The sequence below is a fragment of the Hippoglossus stenolepis genome, chromosome 10 (genome assembly GCF_022539355.2).
Source record: "Hippoglossus stenolepis isolate QCI-W04-F060 chromosome 10, HSTE1.2, whole genome shotgun sequence".
Taxonomy (NCBI): Eukaryota; Metazoa; Chordata; class Actinopteri; order Pleuronectiformes; family Pleuronectidae; genus Hippoglossus; species Hippoglossus stenolepis.
In genome coordinates, this window is record NC_061492.1 from 664238 (window position 1) to 688559 (window position 24322).

Here is a 24322-nt window from a genome sequence, read left to right on the forward strand (position 1 = left end):
TAACACGTCCACACATGGTTTTTATAAACGTGGAAACTAATGTTTCATTCCTGAGTTTCACTTTGGTTCAGGTTTGAAATGATTTTACTCTTGGAGGCCTAAAATAATCTGTTTAATAATATTCAGTCTAGAGGAAGAACAGCGTCTGTGACTCGCTCTGTCAAACTGATAAAAGTCCAAACCTCTGATGAGGATGAAGAGGATGAAGAGGATGATGTCACTGAACTACAACACACGTAAAAGACAGAAAGCCTGGAAGTGAATTAGAATAAAAACATTTTATTCACTTGCTGTCGTTAGAAAATATCAAGTTAACACATTCACGGCTGTTCAGACAACCAGGTGAACTCACACACTCCTGAACACACACACACTGTAGTGCAGCTGTGTGTGTGTGTGTGTGTGTGTGAAGCTGCTGTAGCTGGAAGACTGAAGCTCACCTGGTTGAATTATTATTGCAGGTGAATCTTCGTTAGTTAAAGTTAGACTCTGTGATTCAAAGGAGTCAGTGTGAGTTTCTCACCAACAGCTTCAGCCGTCTGTCGTTTGTTTTCACACCCCCGAGCCGAGGCCAGTTTCTAACAGGTTAACTTCGGTCAAATCGAGAGAGGAGTGAACGTTGGTGACGTTGAGAGGAAACAAACAAGCAGCTGCTCGTGCTAACGTTACGTATGTAGTGATCGTGCAGACTCACATCAAAGCACCTTCAACTCCTTCACATTGAGATGATACACGTTAAACTGAGGGTCTTTAAACCAGCCGTGGATATAAAACGTGTCGATATGACAACTGTAGTGTTGTTAATCTAAAGTGCTGATGGAGGCTCATCTGTCCCTTCCAGGCCCCCACACCCCCAAGGCTTCAGGTTCTCGGGGGACTGTCGTCCAACTGCAAGAATCTAAGTCTCCTCAACACACGAGGCATCGATCATAGTTTGTTTGTTTCAAGGTTCATATTGTCGTGATTATACATGTTGATTGTTTAAAAGGAGAAAGCCTCGGAGTATGTCGAGTAAAAACCACCCACCCGGTACGAGCTGGGGGATAAAAGAAACACACCCCCACTAAAGGTGGTGCAGTGTCAATAACTATCTGACTTTTACTTTCATTTAATCTGAATCACTAGAAAACCACGGACCAGGTTTCAAAGTGTGCGCTGAACCTGACGCCATGAACTGTGGTGGGTGGTTTCATCTCAGCTCAAAACAGATTCTGCTCCAGTCAGGACCACTGAGGGGCTGTGGGAGCTGTGGGAGGGGCTGTGGGAGCTGTGGGAGCTGTGGGAGGGGCTGTGGGAGGAAACTGCCATTTCAGGTGGTTTGTGAAACTGTCAAACACAGATGTGACGACTCTAAATGTTTAGTTATATCACTCGTCCTCCAACAATGACGCCATCAGCCGATTGATCACAAATGAATCAGTTTCTCATTTTGAGTCGTTTCGTCAGAAGCGAATATTTTTGCAGGAAACGTGTTCAGACCGTGAGATTGATCAGTTTCTGACAGGTGTCAGTCACTTGAAGGGTTTGATTAGTTGTTTCAACAGATGCAGCCTCCGTTCATCTAATTATTATTATTCTAGATCAGCGGTGTTCATAATAATAATAATAATACTATACTTAATATTTCATCACTGGCTCTCTAACTGATCCACTCCTGGTTTCTGCGTGAGGCTTCGAGACAGAACCATGTTCTTTCTTTCTTCTGTGTTCACGTTCTACTTGTGTTTATTTGGTGTTCTTGTGGCTGCGGCTGCTCGTCTCTCAGAGAGAATCAGGAGGAAGCCTCCTCGTGCTTCTCACTGCAGTGAAGGGGAAGTACCCGGTGGAGGTAAAGTTACTGAATGTGAAGGTGACAGGATAAAACCCAGCAGGGTAACTCTTCACGATGAAGTGATGTGTGCCCTCATGTTGCCGTCAGACTCTCAAACAGGACCTTTGGTCTCAGGGGACAGCGAACGCAGCCACAAGAGGTCGACCTCACAGGAAGTTGGTTTTTAGAGTGATGCTGGGGGAGGACTTGGCGGCGGGGTTAGCGCCGCTAGCTTTAGCGTTGACACTCTCCTGGTTTCCTTTGACAGCAGCTTCCAGGCGGGACTTGAGGTGAGGAGACGACGCGATGAGAGACCTGAGAGGAGGAGGACACAGACACACCCAGAGTTAACCCGTGGATTCACCTCCAGCTCGACACCCTGGGAACATGAACGAGTGTACCTGAAGACGGCCGAGTGCTGGGGGCCGAGGCGCATCAGGTCCTTGAGCGCCGCCTCGTGGAGGGACCGCGAGGCGGCGGGGGCCGAGCCGAGGGCGTTTTCGTCCAGCAGGAAGGAGATGAGGAGCGGCAGCAAGATGGCCACCAGCCGAGGGCCTGGGGGTCCGAAACAGAAGAAGAATGGTGTTTTTAATTTCACTTGAAATGAAAGGAGTGAAAATACAGTTTGAAACAAACAAGCACGTTCATGTTGGTCTCCAGCGATCGATCGTCACTGACCCAAGTCTGAAGGAGGTTTGACACCTCGAGCACTCATCTAGTCGAGTGATCGGAAACCAGATAGAAGCTAGAAAGACGTTAACTTAACATATCAACTAAACGAGAGACAGATGATTCTTCTTCGGTTTGACCTTCAGGTCCCTGAAAACTGAAGACTCATCCAGTCTGAATTTAAGATGATTTAATACACGTCAATGACTCACAGCGAACCTGCATGAACAACATGAACCTGCTGGTCTGCAGCTTCAGGCTTCATCCACTCGACTGGGTTTCGTTTGAAAACACATGAACTGAGCCACACTCCAGTTTGAATATTAATAAAAACAACGTGTTGCATTTATAAAGCGCCTGACGCTTTTGGGGCCGTTTGTAAATGCTGCAGCTCCTGTTTCAGTTTGACAGGTTTTTCAGGTGTGTTGATGTGAACTGGGATCAAAAGTGATGCAGTGGCTGTGGACAGAGATCGTTTTAGTTTGAAAAGGTCGTGTGGATGTCACTTGTTCTACTCACGCTGGGACTCATCCGCAGCCTGGACCAGCGCCTCCATGGCTCGAACCCCCTCCAGGACTCCCAGCAGCTCCTCCGGACTCTGAGGCCGACTTCTCTCCACCCTCTGAGCAGGAATCACAGCATCTCATCAGTAGATCAACTCACTCAATGTAAAAAATTAAAATAAAACTCACCAGGACAGATGAGAGAATTTGATTCAATCTGATATTTAAGACTTTGGTGATGTTCAAGTCACAGATGTAAGTTCTGTCTTTCAGTGAGATTAAACTCAGGTTCGACCTCGAGATGATAACGTTCAGGAAATGTTCCCATTTTAAAAAATTAATTTAGAATACAAGACCGTCGGTTTATTTCTGTGGTTCAAACATTTAACTGTAGAAGTGCGGCAGACTGTCCTTAAGGTCCTGTGGTCTTGGGTGTGGCTGGTTCAGTACCTGGAGGAATCGAACCAGCGGCGGACCGAGGGCCTGGATGTACGGGACGGCTACGCCCGACTGAGCCTGGAACACGGACGTCAGCAGCTGAAAACACCGACTCACAACCTGGAGGAGAGTGGGAGGATAGTTACCGTCATTCACAGCTCGAGCTAAGACTCAAAGGAGAAAGAACTCTTTTGGAATCGTTCTACAGGCTCTTCAGCTTTTAACAGGAAGTTTCCACAGGAGTAAAGACGATGGGCCTCATGACAGAAGCAGGTTTGTCCCTCAGTGTGTACGAGTGATTACTGAGGAGACGTAGAGACGGAGGGTCCACGTGTCCTCAGCAGTCACCTCATCACCTCCTGGTTAAACAGACTCTCTCTGGGACTCCACTTTCATCTGCACAGGTGAAAATATTTCCAAGCACCTTTAAATAAAGTCGTGACCTGGTTCTGCTGGACAGCGACGGCCCGTCTGTCCCGTGAGAGACAGACTCTTTCACTGTGCCCCAGTTTAACCAGTGTGCACGTCTGGAAGCTGCTGGTTCCCATTTACAAGTTTCGAAACAGTAACAACAACTGAACACCTGTTTGTTTATTCATCAGCCAATCACGTGGCAGCAGCTCAGTGTATCTGTCTCTTTTAAATCCATCATCCAATAAAAACACAGACACGTGTTCTATTCTTTGTGTAAATCCACAGTAGAAGATGAAACACAGAGTCCGAGTGTGAAGCTGATTTACACAGGATGAGGTCGTATTCGTTTGGAAACAAAGTGCTCGCTGAATGAGCGTATACACGTGTACTGACCACAGGGTCTTTGGCGTCCATACTGGTGGTGAAGCGCTGCAGACTGAGCGCGTGCAGAGGCTCCACAGTGCAGACGTCAGGACCAGCGGAGAGCAGGAAGACGGTCAGAGCTGTGAGGAGGCGGATCTGATCCACCACACAGTCCCCTGAACACACACAGACACACACAGACACACACAGACACACACAGTGTTCAGAGCTGGACAATAAGTGGATAGCTGCCGTGGTCGTAGCGTGCGGCACATACCGGCGTCCCACAGTCCCAGCAGTGTGTTCAGAGCAGATCTCAGCAGCTGGTTCCAGGCTCCTCGACTCTTCTCCTGTCGACTCATCGGACACGTCAGGACAGACTTCAGGGCCTGAAGAGCCGCCTGGACCACCACACCGGCCCCGCCCCCTGTGCCTGCCTCCGGGGCACCTGGGAGACGAGACATTTATGTATTTACGTCACAGAGTAAACTCAGAGCTGCGTGGAACTTCAGACACTTTGTTTTTGATTGGTGTCGATCGACCGAGAGACAACAGAGACTTTAAAAATGTTTGTGAGTGTGTGTGTTACCAGTGTGAGAGCTGGGCTGGTGGACCAGCTCTCTGAGGACTCCCAGCAGCAGGTAGAGGACGGTGGGCAGGACGGACACGCTGCCTGCAGGAGGACACATTCAATCAACCAATCAGAGCCGAAATACTGAGGAACTCATTTTATTGGTTTAATCATTCATTTATTTTCTCAAATAAGGAAGTTGCATAAATTTTTTTTTTACTAACAAATGAGTTATTTGTTCAGAACGAAGCTCACATGGATTTCACAGTAAAATGGGTCGTAATGAAAACAGCTGCTTTCAGAGGCTGAACATGAATAAAGGTTCCGTCACCTTCAGGGGAGCAGACGGACGGCAGCTCCGACAGGACACACAGCGCCGACGCCACCAGGCGACAGTCGCTGTCAGTCAGACTCCAGACTGAACCTCCAGGACCTGAACACACACACAGGATCTATATATAGATATAGATATATAATCTCTATATAAACAGGACCAGCGACTGTATGTGAAAACAACCATATATATATAAAAATATAAAAGATGGATGACATGTCCTTCTCCCACTCATTCACCACCTCATACCAGTCGGACTGGTTCCAGCGAGTTTGGGGCTGAGCTGTGGGAGTTTCCGGACCAGGACACAGAGGCAGAGCTCCAGCGCTCCGAACACTAGCGAGCGTCCAGGAATCAAACCCCCGGTGTCCCGTCCCTCTCCGAACTCCGGCAGCGTCTCCTTCTCCGCCGCACCGTCGTCCACTGTGGAGCAAGTTTCACACATACATGTGGATCAAGGAGGCTATTCCACACAGTGACCCCCCCCCCTCACACACTCCAGCTGTTCAGTCTTTACCCTCTGCACTGTGGCGTTTCTCCCTCACGTGCTCCTGAGCAGCCGTCACTATCTGTCGCAGTAAGTCCAACACGGCGAGCTGGACGGACACCGACTCCCTGGTCACCATCAGTCTGTGGAGGACGCTCAGCAGCTCCACGCTCAGAGCCTGTGGGAGACACATTAGATTAGATTACGCTTAATTGTCAGAATCTCAGACGACCATTTCCTCACGTTAAGACAACCGGTGTGAAATCAGGTACCTGGTCGTTTCCAATCTTAGCTCGTGGCCACGAGACGTCCAGCAGCGCCTGCAGAGCTCGCAGACATGAAGTGATGTTCTCCATCTGGTCCTCGGAGTGCGGAGAACACAGGAACTCCACACTGATCCCTGCACACAGGACACTTTATTTGTCTCATAGATGTTAACAAGGAGCAACATCCGCTGTTCTTCACCCTCAACAAGAGGAAAACTACCAAGCAACCCTATTAACAGGGAAATGGAGAAACCTCAGAGATGAAAAGCTTCAGTACCGAGGATGAAGTGAAGTCTGTCAGCGCCGACGTCCTCTGGACTCTTAGCTCCGCCCATAGAGTCAGTGTGTCCCATGGAGGTGGGTGTGGCCGGTCTGGACAGGTTCACAGGTGAGTCGTCTGACATCACAAAACCTGAAACACACATCTGACTGTTAAAGACCCGTCCACGTCTTGGTGCAGGAGGAGGAGGAGGAGGAGGAGGAGGAGGAGGAGGGCTGACCTGTGCTGTGCAGCCAGAGGGAGGTGGCGTGGAGGATGGGAGCCCAGGAGGAGGAGTAATGAGCTCTGGCCTGATTCACCGTCTCTGCCGTGTAGAAGGAACCTCCTGAAAATAAGTTGTGTGTATTTATTATATTTGCTGCTTTTCGTTTGTTTCATTTTTTCAGTTGAGGAAGATTTCTGCAACAATCAAGAACCAAAGACTCATTTTAGTTTGTTTTCTCTCTGAGTCTGAAGCTTCGTGTTTGTTCCATAGTTTCATCTGATCTGTTAGTTCTGGTTTCACGTTGTAATTCAGGGACTAAAGAATTCTGACTGACACACGTTCGTCCTGTCGTCATCACCTGCGTGGGCGGAGTCTACCTATGCTTGACTCTGATTGGTTAAATATAATTCACATTACATAAAAAAACATTGTGAGACAATCCCCCAACACCAGAAACAAAAGAATTGTGGCGTCGCACCGGCTGCAGGGAGCTGTGAAGCATACTCCTGAGGCAGGGTCAGCAGGGCGTAGTCCTGCAGCGCCGCCAGCCACAGACGACTGAGCGTCGACAAATCGGACTGGACCAGCTTCAGCAGCCCCGCCCCTCCTGACTCAGACCCCAAGCTGTCATTGGCCGTTGAGGAGACTGACAGGTCAGCCGTCCCACCAGGACTGTCCGTCTGTCCGCTTCTCTGAACGGCCACGATGTAAACCTGAGGGACAAGAGGACGCCACCTTCAGGTCGATGATGTCAGAAACGTTCATCTTCAGTTAACATGCAACAAAGAATCTGTCGGAATAAACCTGCTCAGGAAGTTATTACTGAGTTTCTTCTGTATTAGTAACAACATACATCACCGCGTAGTATAATGTGCCTGTCAATCATCTAGAGAACATATTGTAACATAAAGATTCATTTGGACACATGGTTGTATCCCTCCACCATCCAGTGTTTCAGTCTGATACTCAGATGAGGTCACTGTGACCTTTGACCTCCCATCAAGTCCAACTGAATGTTTGGAACAAATGTCCAGAGAAAGGTGATCTTGAGACATCGTGTTCACAGCGATGGACGGACGACCTGACCACTTGGTGTCGCCGGCTCAGAGGAACTAAACGAGTAAAGGCCTCGAACCCACCTCCGCCCACGCCTTCAGGACGGCCAGCGTCTCCATGGTAGCTGTGGCCTCATTGTGCAGCTGACTGACCGTGTCCGCCCCAACCTGGACTTTATCCAACGAGGAGGCCAGGAGCTGATGGACGCGCCGGAGGTCACGGAGGTCGCTGACGACGCCGCTGGCAATCCAGGCGCTGCAGACCTGGAGAGGAGAGGATGGGGTCGAAGGTGACGGCAAAACATGATCATTTTCTAGTAACTCAGCAGCCAATCAGATGCACAGAATCGAGCAGGAGTCCGGATGATTGTCACGGTAACGGACAGTCAGGATTATTTATGTTATGATCACCTGGCAGGCCTTGGCGGTGACGTCAGGAGCTGCATCAGCAGCGAAGGCTGGTCTGAGTGCAGCGCCAACCTGAAAACACACACACACACAGAATGCAGAATCTCATGGCGTGCTGCAAACAGAACCGTGTTCAGTTAAATCACAGACTGGTCTTACATTCGCCTGGTACTGCTCCAGGATCACATGACCGGGGAACTCCGGCTCCGGGATGGCTGAGAAGTGCCTGATGATGACCAGCAGGGTCTGGAGCCCCGCCAGTCTCAGCTGGTCACTGTGATCCGTAGCCGCCATGAACGCCATGCGGACCAGGTCCCCGAGATGAAGAACGAGGAAGTCTGGGGAAAGACATCTGAAAGGTCACAGAGGTGGGAGACGTGGTCCAGGAACACAGATTGAGCCAGATCTTACCGGTGGACTCATTCAGTCGCCGCTCCTGAGCCAGAGCCATGTCAAAGTGAGCCGGGTCAGTTGATTCACACTGCTCGATGATGCGACACACGCACGCCATGGCGAAGCGGCGCGTGCCCCAGCGCAGGGCCGTGAATGGACCTCCGGACTCCGGCCTGGCACTGAAGGCTGAGGAGTCGTCGTCTCTGCCGGAGTCGGCCTCCTCTTCCTCCTGAGTCGCCTCCACCGGAGCGCGACAGTCTGTGAGAGTGAGACGATCCTAATGAAGGTTCCTGTTGATAGCAACATATGAGGCTGAATGAAGCCATTGATTTCAACTTACCAGTGGTTGCAGACAGGACGTCTTTGCAGAGTTTAAGCCAGTGTCCCAGCTTCCCACTGGTGGCGCTGGAGGAGATCATGTGGACCAGAGTCTCCTGGATGTCCCTCCTCAGACCTGGATCCGACTCCCGGTCCATCAGAGTGAACAGAGCTCCCTCCAGACCCACTTCCTTTATCGTGACGTCTGCACAGGCATAGATCTTTAAAACTGCCGTTGTGTCTTGTGGTGTGTGTGTGTGTGTCTGTGTGTCTGTCTGTCTGTGTGTGTGTCTGTCTGTGTGTCTCACCCAGATGTGTGTTGTCTCTTCTCGGCAGCTCTTTGACCAGAGTCACTGCGTGTTCGGAGACCTCTAGCGCCTCCCGCTGGACGAGCTGCCGCAGACACGCCACCACCGCCCGACGGAGACACAGGTACGAGCTGCACAGGTTGGCCTAAAACACACACATGCACACGCAGACACACACAGACACACACAGACACACACACACACACACACGCAGAGTTTCTACCTGGACGTCAGGTGAACTGTGTGAACAGATGTAAAACTGTGTTTCCTCCAGACTTTGGGCTTTAAGTTTTAATGACCAATAACTAATCATATCAAGTCTAACTTAAATATGTTTTCAGGTATGAAACTTTAAATAGATTTCCTTGTTAATTGAGCTTGTGATTGACTGATAAACTTTCTTTCTGACACAGTAAATAATGGTTAAAAAGTGCCAGAGCTCAAAGTGTCTATGTAAATTTTCTGTATCACTTATTTATAAAATTCCTGATATGCATCTTTGCCGTATTTGGAGGAAACACGGTGCAGTTGTTGTAAAGTTATACTGTCGGTAGGATGTACAACAGACATGACACCGATGTTAATGAGTTAGCTGCAGAGCAAACAATGTGAAAGTAAACGAAGTGACACTGTGTTCAGGCAGTGAATGAGTCGTTACCAGGCTGGAAAAAGATTTAGTGCAACAGAAAACCGTTAAAAAGCCGTTAACATCTTTCAGAACAACAGAAAAAAGGTTAATATTTTCAATAACCAACAGAAAGCGGCATTAAATCAGTATTTCAGTAAAAGAACAAATCACAAAATCACTGCAGCTTAAAATGTGCTGCTTGTCTCTTTCAGCGCCGAGCACCGTAACACCTCAAATAGACAAGCAGCACATTCTGAGCAGCAGCTGTCTTGACCAGGTTTTCACCAACGACGCTTCACTTGACCAACATCCGTTGTCGCTCACTTCTGTTGTAGTTGTGTTTACGTTGTGTGGCTTCTGCATTTATATTTTGCGTTAATGTGCCACTGAGGTTCTGTAAATCTAGTGAAATTAAAAAAATAATAAATCGTACAAAAACAAACAGAAAGTGAGGACGTGTTTGTGTCACAGCAACAAAACCAAGTGTCGAGTGTTCAAAAGAAAACAGGAGAAAGAAACAGAAGGTGAGAGAAGCTTCAGGCCACAGAGACGACCTACCAACAAGGAATAATCCAACAAGATCTCCTGCAAGACACAAGACAGGGTCAAAACACACACACACACACACACACACACACAACGCTCTGTTCTCTGCATTATCCAGAGACATGACAGGAAATGTCCGCCCCTCAGCCCGGGGGTCGTCCACCAGGTACTCACACAGAGAGCAGGTACGAGGCTGGCCAGGTCGACGTGTGAAGGGGAGAACATGTGGAGCTGCTGCAGACAGGAAATGGCTCTGGCCTGGACCAGACAGTCGGGACTGGCCTGCATCACCCCACATCCCACCAGACAGCTGGAGCGCAGAGAGGACACGGCTGCACCGTCACCTGACAAACACAACACCACAGGTCTCACTCAGGGACTTCCTCACACCCCGTGTTCTGTGTCTGCAGGACGGGCTGACGTACCCTGCAGGTCGGGGCCCAGGCAGGTGATGAGGGCGTGCATGCAGCGGCCCAGGCTGTAGTGAACCTCAGGGTGGGTGGGGGGAGCAGACAGCAGCAGCCGGAGCACCAGAGAGAAGGACGGCTCGGCGTGGGCCCGATACAGACCGCCGGACAGGTCGACCACCAGGGACAGACTGTGGAGAGACCAGGTCTGGACCCAGCAGGGACACAGGACGTTAGGACATTTATTCTGGTCAGGTGATTGAGGGACGTCCAGAGGTAGATACAGAACAGACGTGTACCTGGACCTCCGGTGACGTGCTGTCCTGGCTCAGGGTGAACAGGACTCCCAGGCAGGTGGACAGGTGCTGAGGTGAGCTGATGCCTCCGGTGTGGCGGTGCAGCGCCCCCAGAGCCAGAGCGTAGCCACTGCGAGAGGCTGCGTCCCGAACCGTCTTCAGCCTGAACGGTCGGTGGCCACAGCCAGAGTTTAGTTTTTATACAATGATATTTGAAAGGGTTAGAATTCCTTCAGTTCAAAAGGGCCGTCACAGCGAGGTCAGTGGCTCGGACCCCAACGACTGACGAGGTTCGAATCAGCAGATCTGCACCGGATGGTTGTTCTACGTGTTTTGAGAGAGATTCTGTCTTTGCTGCAGATAACAACAGTGTGAGCCTGAGAGGAGACATCATCCGAGTCCATCATCAGATCTGATCAGTCACTGACACGTTCAAACACACTGTGATGCATCCAGACCAGTTATTTAAAGATCCTTTAAAGACTATTTCTAGTGTATTTTGCATCTTGTTCTCTGTCTCTGTGTATTGTGATTATTTTTTGCTGTTGTTAATTTTGGATCAAAGCCTTAAATCAAAGTGAGGAATTGGTTTCTGTGCACGTCAAGAACACGTCGGCAGACTAAACTAAAAATAGGCCAGAACAAAGTCCCTGGATCTAAAAACACAGAGATGAGATTTAAGAGAGGGATTTCTTTCAGTTTTACTGTCTCGATATTTACCCACATCCTCTTCCATATCTCCTATAGTCAGGAAAACAAACAGAGACCCCCCCCCACACACACACACATAAAACCTTTGTCAATAAGCCAGTTTCCTCCGTCTCTGACATGATGACACGTCAAACAAAGACAAGGAGGAAAAAAACTGAAGCTTCAGGATCAACATAAAACCCCAGAAAGTTCACTAATATAACAGTTGCTGCAAAGCTTTAACTCATGATCCTCAGAACACACACACACACACACACACGCACACACGCACACACACACACACACACACACACACACACACACACACACACGCACACAGAGTGGTCTACGTTAACAGGACCCTCGCCTCCACTCACCTGTCGAAGCAGAGCAGGGAGACGGACACGGTGAAGCCGGGGTCTCCGACCACCTGAACCAGCCGGGCAAGACCCTCAGCAGCCAGGCAGCGCAGCAGCGGACTGTTGCTCTCCAGCGCCCCCGACAGGAGAGACAACCCCGGGGGGCGGATCTCCTCTGGCCCCAGAGAGCCCCGAATACTCCCCTGGTGCTGAGGAGGAGGACTCGTTTCATTTTTTGTAGCTTCTACAACTTTACAAGGTGATCATTTCTCAGAGGTTTATGTTTTCCAGCTCGTGGCGGAATTAAACAGAATCAAAGTGCAATTACGGAACAGGAGTGGAGAGACAACTCCAAAAGTATTTGTCCTGCACTCGGTCTCCAGATAAACCTCCAGTTTACTGATGTAGTACCTTGAGCAGACTGCAGAGGGCAGCACAGACATGGGTCTGGACGGTCAGCTGGCGTTGACCCTTCAGCTGATTCACGGTTTCTACAAACTGCTCCAGTATCTTCACTCTGATGAAGAAACACACAAACAAACACTGTTTACATACAGCAGGACAATGTGTGGAAGCTTCCCAGAGAGCGAGTGGACGTGTGGATGAGGTTTCTAACACGTGACGTGAAGCTGGAAGAACACAAACATCTCAGGATGAAGAAGAGGAGCCGTACACGTAGAAGACGAAGACGTCCACTTGGAAACACGAGGAGGTTCCAGATCTTTTGGTGATGAGGGCCGACGCCGGTGTGGATGAGCTGTAAACAACAACACTGATCTTTCCACAGCAGAGTTTATATATCATGTCCGGCCTCCTGCTGCTCTACAGGCTCCGCCCCTGCTGCTCTACAGGCTCCGCCCCTCGCCTGGATGTTCCCCAGATGTTCCTGTCGGAACGAGTCGGACCCAACAACCTGCTGCTGCTGCTGCTTCAGAGACACTCACTAAAGTTCCTCGAGTACATGTCTGAAAATGTCTCAACCGTGTTTCTCTGGTTCATTTAAATAAATGAATGTGGAGTGAAAGCGGTTTCATGTTTTGTCAGAAGCAGATGTTGTGCTGCTTCGCCTGTGGTGCAGGTGACAGGTCAGTTACCTCTGAGCAGAGATGATGTGGGGGAAGACGGCTCCGAAGAGACGGACGGCGGCGGCGGTCAGGGCGACAGGCGGCGGAAGAGGAGCAGCAGGAGCTTCGTCTCCTCTCTCACACAGACTGAAGAGGTCGTTATCCAGAGAGCCCCCCCCCACGCTGCTGCCGTGGAGCTGAAGCACAAAAACAAACTTCACTCATTCTAACAGTCCTGTTGTGTACACTCTGTGTCTGCAGGCTGCGTCAAATGAGACGTCACCTGCTCCTCCACATATCTGTGGTCGGTGTTGTGGAGGGCGGGGCCGACCAGCTGCAGGTCGTCGTGGTGACAGAGGGGGGGCAGCAGGGTGAGGTCGGAGCACGGCTGGTTCAGGTTGTCCTGGCCGGACAGATCAGTGACCAGCTGGTTCATCACCAAACCGAAGCTCTCTGCAGGAGGAGAGGAGCAGAGCTGAAGCAAATCAACATCTTAAATATCTCTTTGAGTTTGAGGATTTTTGCTGGAATCCCTGATTAATCTGGATTTAGGACATTTGAAGATGAAAGAGAGATGAAAAAAGAGGAAAAGAAAGAAAGGAGGGAGGGAGGGAGGAGTGTTGTTACCCTGGTAGGTGTGTGGAGGCAGCAGAGCCAGCAGCTCGTAGATTCTCAGCCTGTAGACGAGGGAGCAGCTACGAACTGAAGTGCTGTGAGACCTGAGGAGAGCCGGCATCCTGGTGCACGCACAACAACACAACACAACACACAACACACACAACACACACAGGAAAGCGTGAGCTGCTGTAAACCCCAATCATAGCACAGCTCCATGTTTTTACCCGACACACGTAAATATGAGGAATCAACATGAGACATTTGATCCGATCAGCAGTTTGACTCAAGGCCAGAAGTTTCACAGTGACGTTGACCTCGACCACCTATCTAACCAGTTCCCCCTAACCAAAAACATTACACCCACAACAAGCCTTAACCAATTAGGGACTGACTTGGTGAGGAGGGCCACGGCGCAGGCCAATGGCGTGAGCAGACGGCCAATGACGTCATCAGTGACGAGCTCCCTGCAGTGCAGCAGCAGGTTCTTCATCGCTGCTCAGACACACAAACACACAGCTCAGACACACTCACGGCCACAATACTGAACTCTGTGTGTGTCTGTTGTGTGTACTGACCGCAGAGCGCACCCGCACGTCCCTCCAGCGTAACCTGCCACGTGAAGTAGTCCCCTCGTCGCAGCTCCATCTCCTGCTCCCTGAGCGAGGCAGGAAACACACAGCGCCACAGGAGGAGGAGGCGGGAGAGGTGATGCTCCACTACAGCAGGGCCTGAACACACCCACCCACACACACACACACACACACACACAGACACACACAGACACAGACACACACAGACACACACAGACACACTCCGTTGGCTCAGTTTCTGTGAACGTACAAGCCCCTGCAGCCCTGTACTAGATCTCTGTTGTTTTACCCAGAGTGATGAGAGAGGACACGAGCAGCCAGCCGGCCTGAGTGCGCTGCAGAGACATCCGACTGTTCTGAGAGGCCGAGCGGAGCAGATCTTCAGCCAGAGCCAGCACCGCCTGCACACAGACCCAAACGTTTAGAGAGGAGCCACCTGTTCTTGTTGTGTCAGAGCAGATTGAGCTGCATTTCTTCTCTTGGGTAAAACTGTCATAATGCATGTGTGACGTTTCCCTGAGCAGCACGAGGATCAAATCAGTCAAAGAAAACATTCACAAGTAAACTTATTAGATTTCATTTGAATATTGATGAAAGTTCAGTTGATGAAGCTGATGAGACGAGATCCATGAGTGAGAAGATGTCTCACTCTGTTGAGAAACACTGCAGGACCCGTTTGAGAGGTGAAACTACGAGGCTGCGTTCAAGTCTGGACGGGGACAAACTGAGACACTCAGGGCCTCTTGCTGATTGGTCAGACTCCTGTCATATGACTCTGTTGCAGAAGAAACAACCGGCTTATATCCTGTTACTGTTAGTTTGGACCACTTCCACCTCGTCGCTGGTCCAAACTTCATCCTCGTGTGTTTCACCTTCGCTGCTCCTCGTTTGTTTTCGGGCGTGTTGCTATGGACACGGATTCAAACTGATATGGAGCCTAAACACTCAGATATAGTTTTAGTTTAAAAGCGTGTTCACATGATGTCGCCTCAGTGTTGTTACAGAGTCGAGCGCAGACAGAACAGGAAGTGACACGAACCCACAGCAGCTCAGTGTAATGAGTGAATTCATGTCACCCACCTTGCCCTTGGTGTGCGGTATCCCCAGGGGGCAGTGTTGCACTGAGGCCACCAGGGCGGCGACAGCGGCTCCGTATCCGACCACGGCCTCGGGCGACGACTTCAACGCCATCAGGCGCTCGGAGCAGCGGTCCAGCAGCATGGAGCACTGGGAAGGCATCGCCGTGGCAACGCAGCGCAGGCACCAGGCCGCGGCCAGGCGGGTGATGGAGACGGGGTGGAGGAGGACGGAGACCACTGTGTCCAGGAGAGCTGTACACACACACACACACACACACACACACACACACACACACACACACACACACACACACACACACACACACACACACACACACACACACACACACACACACACACACACACACACACACACACACACACACACACACACACACAAATTATACAGAGGGACATAATGAACTTTCTTCTACATTTAATATGAACGTGTGTGTGTTGTCAGACCTGTGCTGCTGTCAGTGAGGAGGGGGGCTGCAGTGGATCCCAGTCCTCGAATGAGTCCTCCCAGTTCCAGCAGACAACAAACCAACACATGTTGACTGGCTGAGATTTCTGCAGCCGACACTCTGGTCTCCACGTTCCCATCAGTCAGCGCTGCATCTAAACACACACACGATAATGGAGGAGGAGCTTGAGTCATGTACACGGACGGAGCTCGTCACAGTCTCGCCTCCTTGCTACTCACCAATAGCTCGTTTCTGTGAGGCCACAGCGAGGCACAGCTGTTTGACAGCGTTGGTCTGGGCCTTCTCTCCCAACAGGGACCCCAGGGTGCTCCTCAGGATGAAGGAGACACAGCGGCGGGTAACCACAGCGTCGCCCGGCGTTTGTGTGGCTCTGCTGTGGGACGCCAGCTCCATCAGCACAGACAGGAAGGCCGGGAGGTTCGCCTCCAGCCAGGGGCCGCCCAGGGTGGAGACGAAGACTACGCAGGCCTGAGGAGGAGGAAGGGGAGGATGATGAGGAGGGGGACAATGATTAGGATGAGGAAGAGGAGGAGCAGTGACAGTGAGATCTTCAATCTGCTCCTCAGCTGAATTCATCATATCCCACCTGAGTGACACCGATGCGGATATCCTTGCTGACAGAGCTCGTCCCCTTCAGCATGTCTCCACTGGCTCGGAGGAACCCCGCCCCCCCTCGCAGGAACCCCGCCGTCAACAAATCCATCACCTCCTCCAGAGAGCTTCGACCCCGCCCGCCCTGTCTGGGGGCAGCTGGGAGGAAAGAGAAAACAAGAGTTCATGAATCAGCGTTCGGGTTCTCCCAGACGTTCTGACCCCGGGCTGCTCCTCAGGTCGTTACCGGCAGGCTGCCGCGGCTCCACGGCTGCAGCCAGCAGCGTCCCCAGCAGTTTGGCCACAGACACTCGGACGTTGTGGTTGGACCCTTCGAAGGCTCTGAAGCACAGAGTGGCCACGTTCTCCAGCTCGCTGGTCCACAGGAACACCGCCTCCCTCTGCAGCTCCAGCAAACACTGATGAGAGACAGACACTTTCTATAAACTGATACAACCTGGATTCTTGAATAATGAATTGACAAAGAGAAAAACAGGAAGAATAACAGCGTGAGTCACAGGAGACTGCACCTTTGTGGCGGCGCAGCGGACGGCCATGGATCGGTCCGTCAGGCAGGTTCTCGCTGCCTTGTAGATGTCCCGGTGACACGGCACCGCGCTGACCCCCAGACCACGGAGAAGCTTCTCCACACACAACATGATCTCGTACCGCCCCTGAGACTGAAGGACGGGGTTTATAGATTCCAGCAGTTATTCTGATTCACAACATATTCATCGCTTCAACACTTTAAACAAGGTTACAGTTGTTTATATAAACTGAAAGATCGAATTTATCAAACTAAACCTGCAAGAAGAGTCGATTGAAGCAGAACTGCTCTCAACCGAGAACATGTTACATGTAGAACATGCTGCCTATAGTACTGTACTGTATATATGGAGTTATATACAGTACAGTACTGTTTATAACTCCATATATACAGTACTGTATATATGTACATGTATATATATATATATATATATGTGTGTTTTTAACATCTTTATGCTGAGAAGTCAAATCAATCAGATTTATTCTGTTTCTTTCTGTGGAAAAATCAACCACAACTTTCTTCTTCATGTGTTAAAACGACAAACCTCTGCGCTCTTCATGGCCTTCAGCAGGTTGGTCAGAGTTTCTTTGAAGGAGCCAAGGAGCATCCGGCCGAGCTGCTCGTACAGAGCACCGAGACACGCAACCGCCACCCTGAAACACCAAGAAGGCTCTTATCTCCTTACTCCGGAACAATGATCTGAATGATAAAGTTTCTGTGTTGTTCTGAGCTCAGTTTTCTGTCACAGCCAATCAGGGCCATGATGGATAAGCAGGAGCAGGAGGGGTGGGGGGGTGGATTGTTCTCTGGTGCTGTGTCTCAGTTCTGATACTCGAGAACAGAAACACAGCAGGAGGTTCTGGTTGAGAGAAACAAAGAAGAAGATTGAGAGGCTTGGCTTACTGGTTTCTGTTGAGAGAAACCAGTAAGCCTAACCTCTCAGTCTCCCCCCCCCACAATGACCCAACAGGACGTTATGACTCACAGCCGGGTGGGGAGGCCTGAGGGAGAGTCGTCTCTGCTGCGGATGATGTCATTGCACCTATCCACTAATAAGCTGGCCAGCAAGGGGTCTCCCAGGCGGTAGAGCAGGGCCAGACAGTGGGCCAGCAGCCAGCGGGTCGGTGGGCCAGGAGAGCCAATCAGGACGCAGGACAGCTGCTCGACCAGGCGCCGCTGGTTCTGTCTGACGTCGACCTGAACAGGTGGAGAAACACGTGACTCGCAGAAAAGCCTCCTGGCTGAAAACTTTCATTTCAACAAATTAGTTGTCAAATTCTCTCGAACATGATTTTTGGAACAAGCGACAGCTCAAGTGTTTTCATGAGTTTAAGACTCGTCTCCTGAACTTCAGAGCGAGTCAAACCAACAAGGTGAAGGTTCTGCTCAGGTCCTGACAGCTGCTGAGTAGAGTTGGTGTTTGACACCAGAACTCACCCTGTCAGCGGCCGGGAGCAGCTTCTTCAGGTGGTTCAGCCATTCGAAGATGAACTCTGCCCTCTGGTGTTCAGCCAGCTGGTTGCACGCATCCTCGTTCAGCAGGAGGCTGTGAGCTCGCTCCATCTTGAACCTCCTCCTCCTCCTCCTCCTCCTCCTCCTCCTCCTCTCTCACTGAGGAGACGACGTCTGTTCTCTGCCATTCTCCTAAACCCTGTTCAAAACAAAGGAGGGAGAAACGTGTCGTCACATCCATTCAGCACGTGGAGACCAGTCGATGCAGCTCCTCTGCTCTAACAGCTGTAAAGAAAAACTGACGTAGACTCGGGAAGGGACTGGAACCTGTGTTCTCTCTCTGACCAGCAGGGGGCGACTCCCCTGGTAGTTTCTATAGAAGTCTCTAGAAAGTGACTTCTCACTTTATAACGTCAGGAAACATTCAGGAGTTTCTGTCTCAGTCTCTAGTTTCAAGTCTTCTTCAAACAGCTGATGTTCATTTAGTGAATTATGATCATTTAGAGTCAAACAGACCATAAAGCACTGGGGGATGTGGGGGGTAGTGTGACTGCCCAATGGGTGCAGCAGGCAGGTGTAGGTGGGCGTGTCCTGCAGCTCTCAGTCAGGCTCCACCCCCTGCTCCTCTATATCTGGTTTTAAAAACTAAGATGGCGCTGAACACAAAGTGAAACGGAGGCTTCAGAGCAGCAGCTCAGGAACCAGCGAGTGGCGTCTCGGTGGTTTGATACTCGGACGAGACAAATCCTCACTCCTCCTCCTCAAGAAGCAAACAGAAGCCTGAAGTCTAAACGTGAAGAACTGGGTCTGGATCCCTCAAACACGTGGGAACAGCAGCGAGCTCAGTGCCGGTCATTGGTTCAGGCCCCGGTGACATCACCAAAAACACCGTGCTGCGTTCGGGAGCCAATGAGGACAGCCACGCTCACGTTGGGGTGTTTCTGTGGTAAAGACCTGACACGGAGGACAAGCGGCGAACACACGTGACCGGAGAGACGTGTCTGTGTGTTCTTGGACCGAAGCGTCGGGCCTTTGTTTCGTGCCGACTCAGCAGACGGGACCGGAACGACAGCAAAGGAAAGAAGAGACGCTGAGAGAATATCTGAGAGCAGCTCATACATTATTCAAGAGCCCACTGCGTCCTCCATTAACACACAGCTCACACACAACTCACACACAACTCACACACAGCTCACACACAACTCACACACAACTCACACACAGCTCACACACAGCTCACACACAGCTCACACACAGCTCACACACAGCTCACACACAACTCACACACAGCTCACACACAACTCACACACAGCTCACACACAGCTCACACACAGCTCACACACAACTCACACACAGCTCACACACAGCTCACACACAACTCACACACAGCTCACACACAGCTCACAATAACAGAGGAACACTTTCCTGCAGAGCATTAACAGATTAATCTACTGCATCATAACAACCTGTTTTTAAAGAAGAACCAGTCGAACATTAATCTGAAGATCTGTCTCTCTGTTAGTGGTTCGTTCTGTGAAATATAAATACCAACCTGAATATGGTTGATGTGGCTGGAGAGAAAGAAAAGCAGCAAACTGATGATTTGCACATTAATTTCTCTCAGAGAAGCTAATCAATAAATCTGTTTTATCAATTACTCTGCCGACGATTTCCCCCGATTCGTGGATTAATAGTTTGGCCTCGTGAGCTTCAGTTCGCTGCTTGATGATCGACTTCATGATGTTTGAATAAAGAGGGTCGGTTCACATCAAACCCTTCTTCATCATCATCTTCATCTTCTTCATCATCATCATCATCATCGTCACAAACCTCATGTTTCTGCTCAGTTTGAATATGTATTGACAATAATAATATTGATAATTGGTCTCAGAGAAACACCAGAGCACCAGCACCAGACACACACCAGACACACACCAGACACACACCAGACACACACAGACACACACAGAGACACAAGGACACACCAGAGACATACCAGAAACACCAGGGACACACCAGCACCAGAGACACACCAGACACACACCAGCAACAAGGGCACACCAGAGACACACCAGAGACATACCAGAGACACCAGAGACACACCAGAGACACACTAGGACACACACCAGAGACACACCAGAGACACACCAGAGACACACCAGAGACATACCAGAGACACCAGAGACACACCAGAGACACACCAGAGACACACCAGAGACATACCAGAGACACCAGAGACACACCAGAGACACACCAGAGACACACACCAGAGACACCAGAGACACACCAGAGCACACCAGGGACACACCAGAGACACACACCAGAGACACCAGAGAAACACCAGAGACACACCAGGACACACCAGAGACACCCAGAGACACACCAGGGACACACCAGAGACACACCAGAGACACACGAGACACACCAGACACACACCAGAGACACACCAGAGAAACACCAGAGACACACCAGAGACACACCAGAGACATACCAGAGACACACCAGGGACACACCAGAGACATACCAGAGACACCAGAGACATACCAGAGACACACGACACACAGAGACCCGACACCAGGACACACCAGAGACACACCAGAGACAACAGAGACACCAGAGACACACCAGAGACATACCAGAGACACACCAGGGACACACCAGAGACACACCAGAGACACACCAGAGACTACCAGAGACACCAGAGACACACCAGAGAAACACCAGACACACACCAGGGACACACCAGAGACACACAGAGACAGAACACCAGAGACACACCAGAGACATACCAGAGACACACCAGGGACACACCAGAGACACACCAGAGACAACAGAGACACCAGAGACATACCAGAGACACACCAGAGACACACCAGAGACACACCAGAGACACCAGAGACACCAGAGACACACCAGAGACACACCAGGGACACACCAGGGACACACCAGGACACACAGAGACACACCAGAGACACACAGAGACATACCAGAGACACCAGAAAACCAGAGACACACCAGAGCACCAGACACCAAATCCACAAACTACAGACCTGCTCCTCCTGCTTCTCCTGCTTCTTCTCCTTCCCCTTCCTCCTCTTCCTCCTTCTCTTCACCTCCTTCACCTCCTCCTCCTGTCCTCCAGTAGGCGGACTGTGTGTCTACCGTCCGGGCGCTACCCCGCTCAGCTACCGGCCGGGGTTCGAGCCTCAGACTCGGATCAGAACGCGGGCGTTGACCCAGTGGAGTCGCAGGTCGGAACCGGAAGGTGTCCGCACCTAAAGGGTCCGGTAGAAAAGTTTCTCTCAGTTTATGTTGACGCTGAAAATGTTTCCTGATCCGAGTCCAGCGTCAAGTCAGCGTGAACACACAGAGCGCACATCCGGTCACCGGCTCCTTCTTCACAATAAAACCCCACATCTGCGTTTTATTTTGAGAGCTCTACGAATTCGAATGTACGAATGTTCTGTCAAATATTAAATATGAATGTTCTTTACTGCTTCTCAGTATTAAAGCTTACACCATGAAAATATACAAGAGAAATGTGTTAGTTTAATGAACAAACATGAAGACAAATAAACAAAGGGTTAGTTATCGTGTTTGAAAACACGATTTACAACATGATAATAACTGTTAGAGCTTTTTGTAAACCTCAGAATTAAAAATAACTGACTCTGGTTCAGTTTTAAAAATCAAATGTGTGATAACAATTTATTATATTAATAAAAATAATATTACATCGTTTTATATTTAAACATATTTGTATGACAGTTGTTACACTAAATCTTGAACTTTTGAAAGTTTGTTTGTTAATATCTGACTTCCGGTATTTCTCCCACTAACTGGCGCTGCTGATACAAAATCAATTGTCGAATCATCGTCAACAGTGTTTTACCTTGGGTTTAGTCTCAGGCAGAACTCATTCATCAGTGACCACATAAAAACCATAAAACAACTTTTAAATATGCTTCAATAAGCGTCTTTGTGAATTAATTTAACAAACTATATATGAATTTTAAAGTAATTCGATATTTGATACTTTAATAGTTGAGAAAAAGAGAAATCCTAAAAAGAAATACGAGTAAAAATATAAAACATTTCTACTGAGATTTATAATAACAACATAATACAGTGTGTGTTGTATTGTGTGTTGTGTGTATTGTGTTGTATTGTGGGTCGTGTTGTATTGTGTGTGTTGTGTGTATTGTGTGTATTGTGTGTTGTGTGTTTTGTGTTGTATTGTGTGTTGTGTGTGTCATGTTGTGTTGTGTTGTGTGTGTTAGGGGTTATGTGCGGACACACATTTGCCTGTCAGTCCAACTAAGGGTTAAATCCTCAGGCCGCTCAGTCGATGGTCGAGCAGCAGCTGCGGATCCAACATGTCGGTCGGTTCTGGAAGTTTCTTCCGGTCCTCCTCCTCCGTCCCTCTCTGTCAGAGGGATCCGCTGCTGCTGCGCCTGTGAGCGGACCCGGTGAAGTCGGTGCCCCGGCTGAGCTCCAGGATGTTCGGCTGTCTGGTGGCGGGGCGGCTGGTGCAGACCGACGCGCTGCAGGTCGCTCCGGACAAGTTCGTGTTCAACCTGCCGGACTTTGACAACGTGAACCACGTGGTGGTCTTCATGCTGGGCACCGTGCCGTTCCCCGCCGGGACGGGCGGCGCCGTCTACTTCTCCTTCCCGGACCCGGGGGGCGGCGGCCCGGTGTGGCAGCTGCTCGGCTTCATCACCAACGACAAGCCCAGCGCCATCTTCAAGATCTCGGGCCTGAAGCCCGGGGAGCGCGGCTCCGGGCCGCAGCCCTTCGGCACCGGGGCCGCCTCCTCCGCGGCCCCCTCCGTGGCTCAGGTCGGGGTGTCGGTGGAGCCTCTGGAGCAGCTGGCTCAGGAGATCCCGGTGTCCAGCGCCGCCGTGTCCTCCGTGGACTCCTTCCTCCAGTTCACCCAGAAGATGCTGGACAGTCTCTACAACTTCTGCTCCTCCTTCGCTGTGTCGCAGGAGCAGATGACTCCGAACCGAACCGAGACCTTCATCCCGTCCAGCTGCGTCCTCCGGTGGTACGACAACTTCCAGAGAAGGATGGCGCAGAACCCCAACTTCTGGAAGTCCTGATGTCAGAACCCCAACTTCTGGAAGTCCTGATGTCTGGACCCCATCTTCTGGAACTCCTGATGTCAGAACCCCATCTTCTGGAAGTCCTGATGTCAGAACCTCTGGAACTCCTGATGTCAGAACCCCATCTTCTGGAAGTCCTGATGTCAGAACCTCTGGAAGTCCTGATGTCAGGACCCCAACTTCTGGAAGTCCTGATGTCAGAACCTGACCTTCTGAAGTCTGATGTCAGAACCTCGAACTCTGTGTGCCCATCTCTGGAAGTCCTGATGTCAGAACCTCTGAACTCCTGATGTCAGAACCCCATCTTCTGGAAGTCCTGATGTCAGAACCTCTGAAGTCCTGATGTCAGGACCCCATCTTCTGGAAGTCCTGATGTCAGAACCTCTGGAAGTCCTGATGTCAGGACCCCAACTTCTGGAAGTCCTGATGTCAGAACCCCATCTTCTGGAAGTCCAGATTTCAGGGGCCCAGAACCTGAACCTGTCGACAAACAGGGCCTGGAGGCTCAGACCAAAGACTGACCTTGGGTCCACTGAGCCACAGATTCTGATCTTCAGCTCTCATCTGTTACAGGAAACTCTAACCATCAGATCTATAAACTGTGATCACAAGTTATAATCACCCACTTATTCTTTATATTAAATCAGATTATTATAATAATCAATAACCAGCATCATCAATAAAGGGATTATTGACAGACTCATTATTGTGGAACCATTTAATCTTTTGAGTCGTGCAGGAGGAGGATTTAACACAACCTGGCAACCGGACACCTTTCAATGCTCCAAGATAATAAATCAATTAAAGATTTATTGACACACGGACTGTTTAATGTGTGTGTGTGTGTGTGTGTGTGTGTGTGTGTGAAGCTGAACTCAAAGTCCAACTTGTCATTTTCAAACCTCACCACAATATTACTAAAATATTATTACACACATTTAATCACATGTACGTATGGATATGTAAACATAAACGTGTATTACATATATATATTACATTTATCCTTGAAACAAACATTTCTAGACACGATTCAGATG

The 24322-nt window shown here is 50.0% G+C and overlaps 2 protein-coding genes across 4 annotated transcripts; one reads left to right on the forward strand and one right to left on the reverse strand.

The window, feature by feature from the left end:
* Window positions 1-259: 259 nt before the first annotated feature.
* Window positions 260-18327, reverse strand: heatr5a (HEAT repeat containing 5a). 3 transcript variants are annotated; one of them, XM_035168808.2, is made up of 41 exons: window positions 18163-18326; window positions 17711-17922; window positions 17270-17378; window positions 16709-16858; window positions 16426-16597; window positions 16174-16337; window positions 15806-16055; window positions 15565-15720; window positions 15101-15351; window positions 14310-14421; window positions 14006-14158; window positions 13823-13922; window positions 13440-13549; window positions 13096-13265; window positions 12843-13009; window positions 12160-12265; window positions 11767-11957; window positions 10703-10862; window positions 10422-10611; window positions 10171-10340; window positions 10009-10035; window positions 8823-8967; window positions 8537-8719; window positions 8215-8454; window positions 7963-8141; window positions 7807-7875; window positions 7480-7659; window positions 6819-7053; window positions 6356-6460; window positions 6133-6267; window positions 5862-5989; window positions 5620-5767; window positions 5352-5525; window positions 5100-5201; window positions 4787-4870; window positions 4475-4645; window positions 4228-4373; window positions 3433-3540; window positions 2999-3101; window positions 2212-2365; window positions 260-2125 (listed from the first exon to the last, which is right to left on the reverse strand). In XM_035168808.2, exons 1-41 carry the CDS (start codon window positions 18286-18288, stop codon window positions 1978-1980), a joined length of 6183 nt encoding a protein of 2060 aa, XP_035024699.2. In that variant the 5' UTR covers window positions 18289-18326; the 3' UTR covers window positions 260-1977. The 3 variants fall into 3 exon arrangements, 2 of the variants coding, with proteins under 2 accessions (XP_035024699.2, XP_035024700.2); XM_035168809.2 differs by lacking the exon at window positions 10009-10035; XR_004697700.2 differs by lacking the exons at window positions 260-2125; window positions 2212-2365; window positions 2999-3101; ... (1 more) ...; window positions 4228-4373; window positions 4475-4645 and having other exon boundaries at window positions 4789-4870; window positions 5345-5525; window positions 18163-18327.
* A 4181-nt stretch (window positions 18328-22508) lies between these two features.
* On the forward strand, window positions 22509-23486 carry hikeshi (heat shock protein nuclear import factor hikeshi). Its single transcript, XM_035168757.2, has one exon. It carries the CDS (start codon window positions 22677-22679, stop codon window positions 23280-23282), a length of 606 nt encoding a protein of 201 aa, XP_035024648.1. The 5' UTR covers window positions 22509-22676; the 3' UTR covers window positions 23283-23486.
* Window positions 23487-24322: the final 836 nt, after the last annotated feature.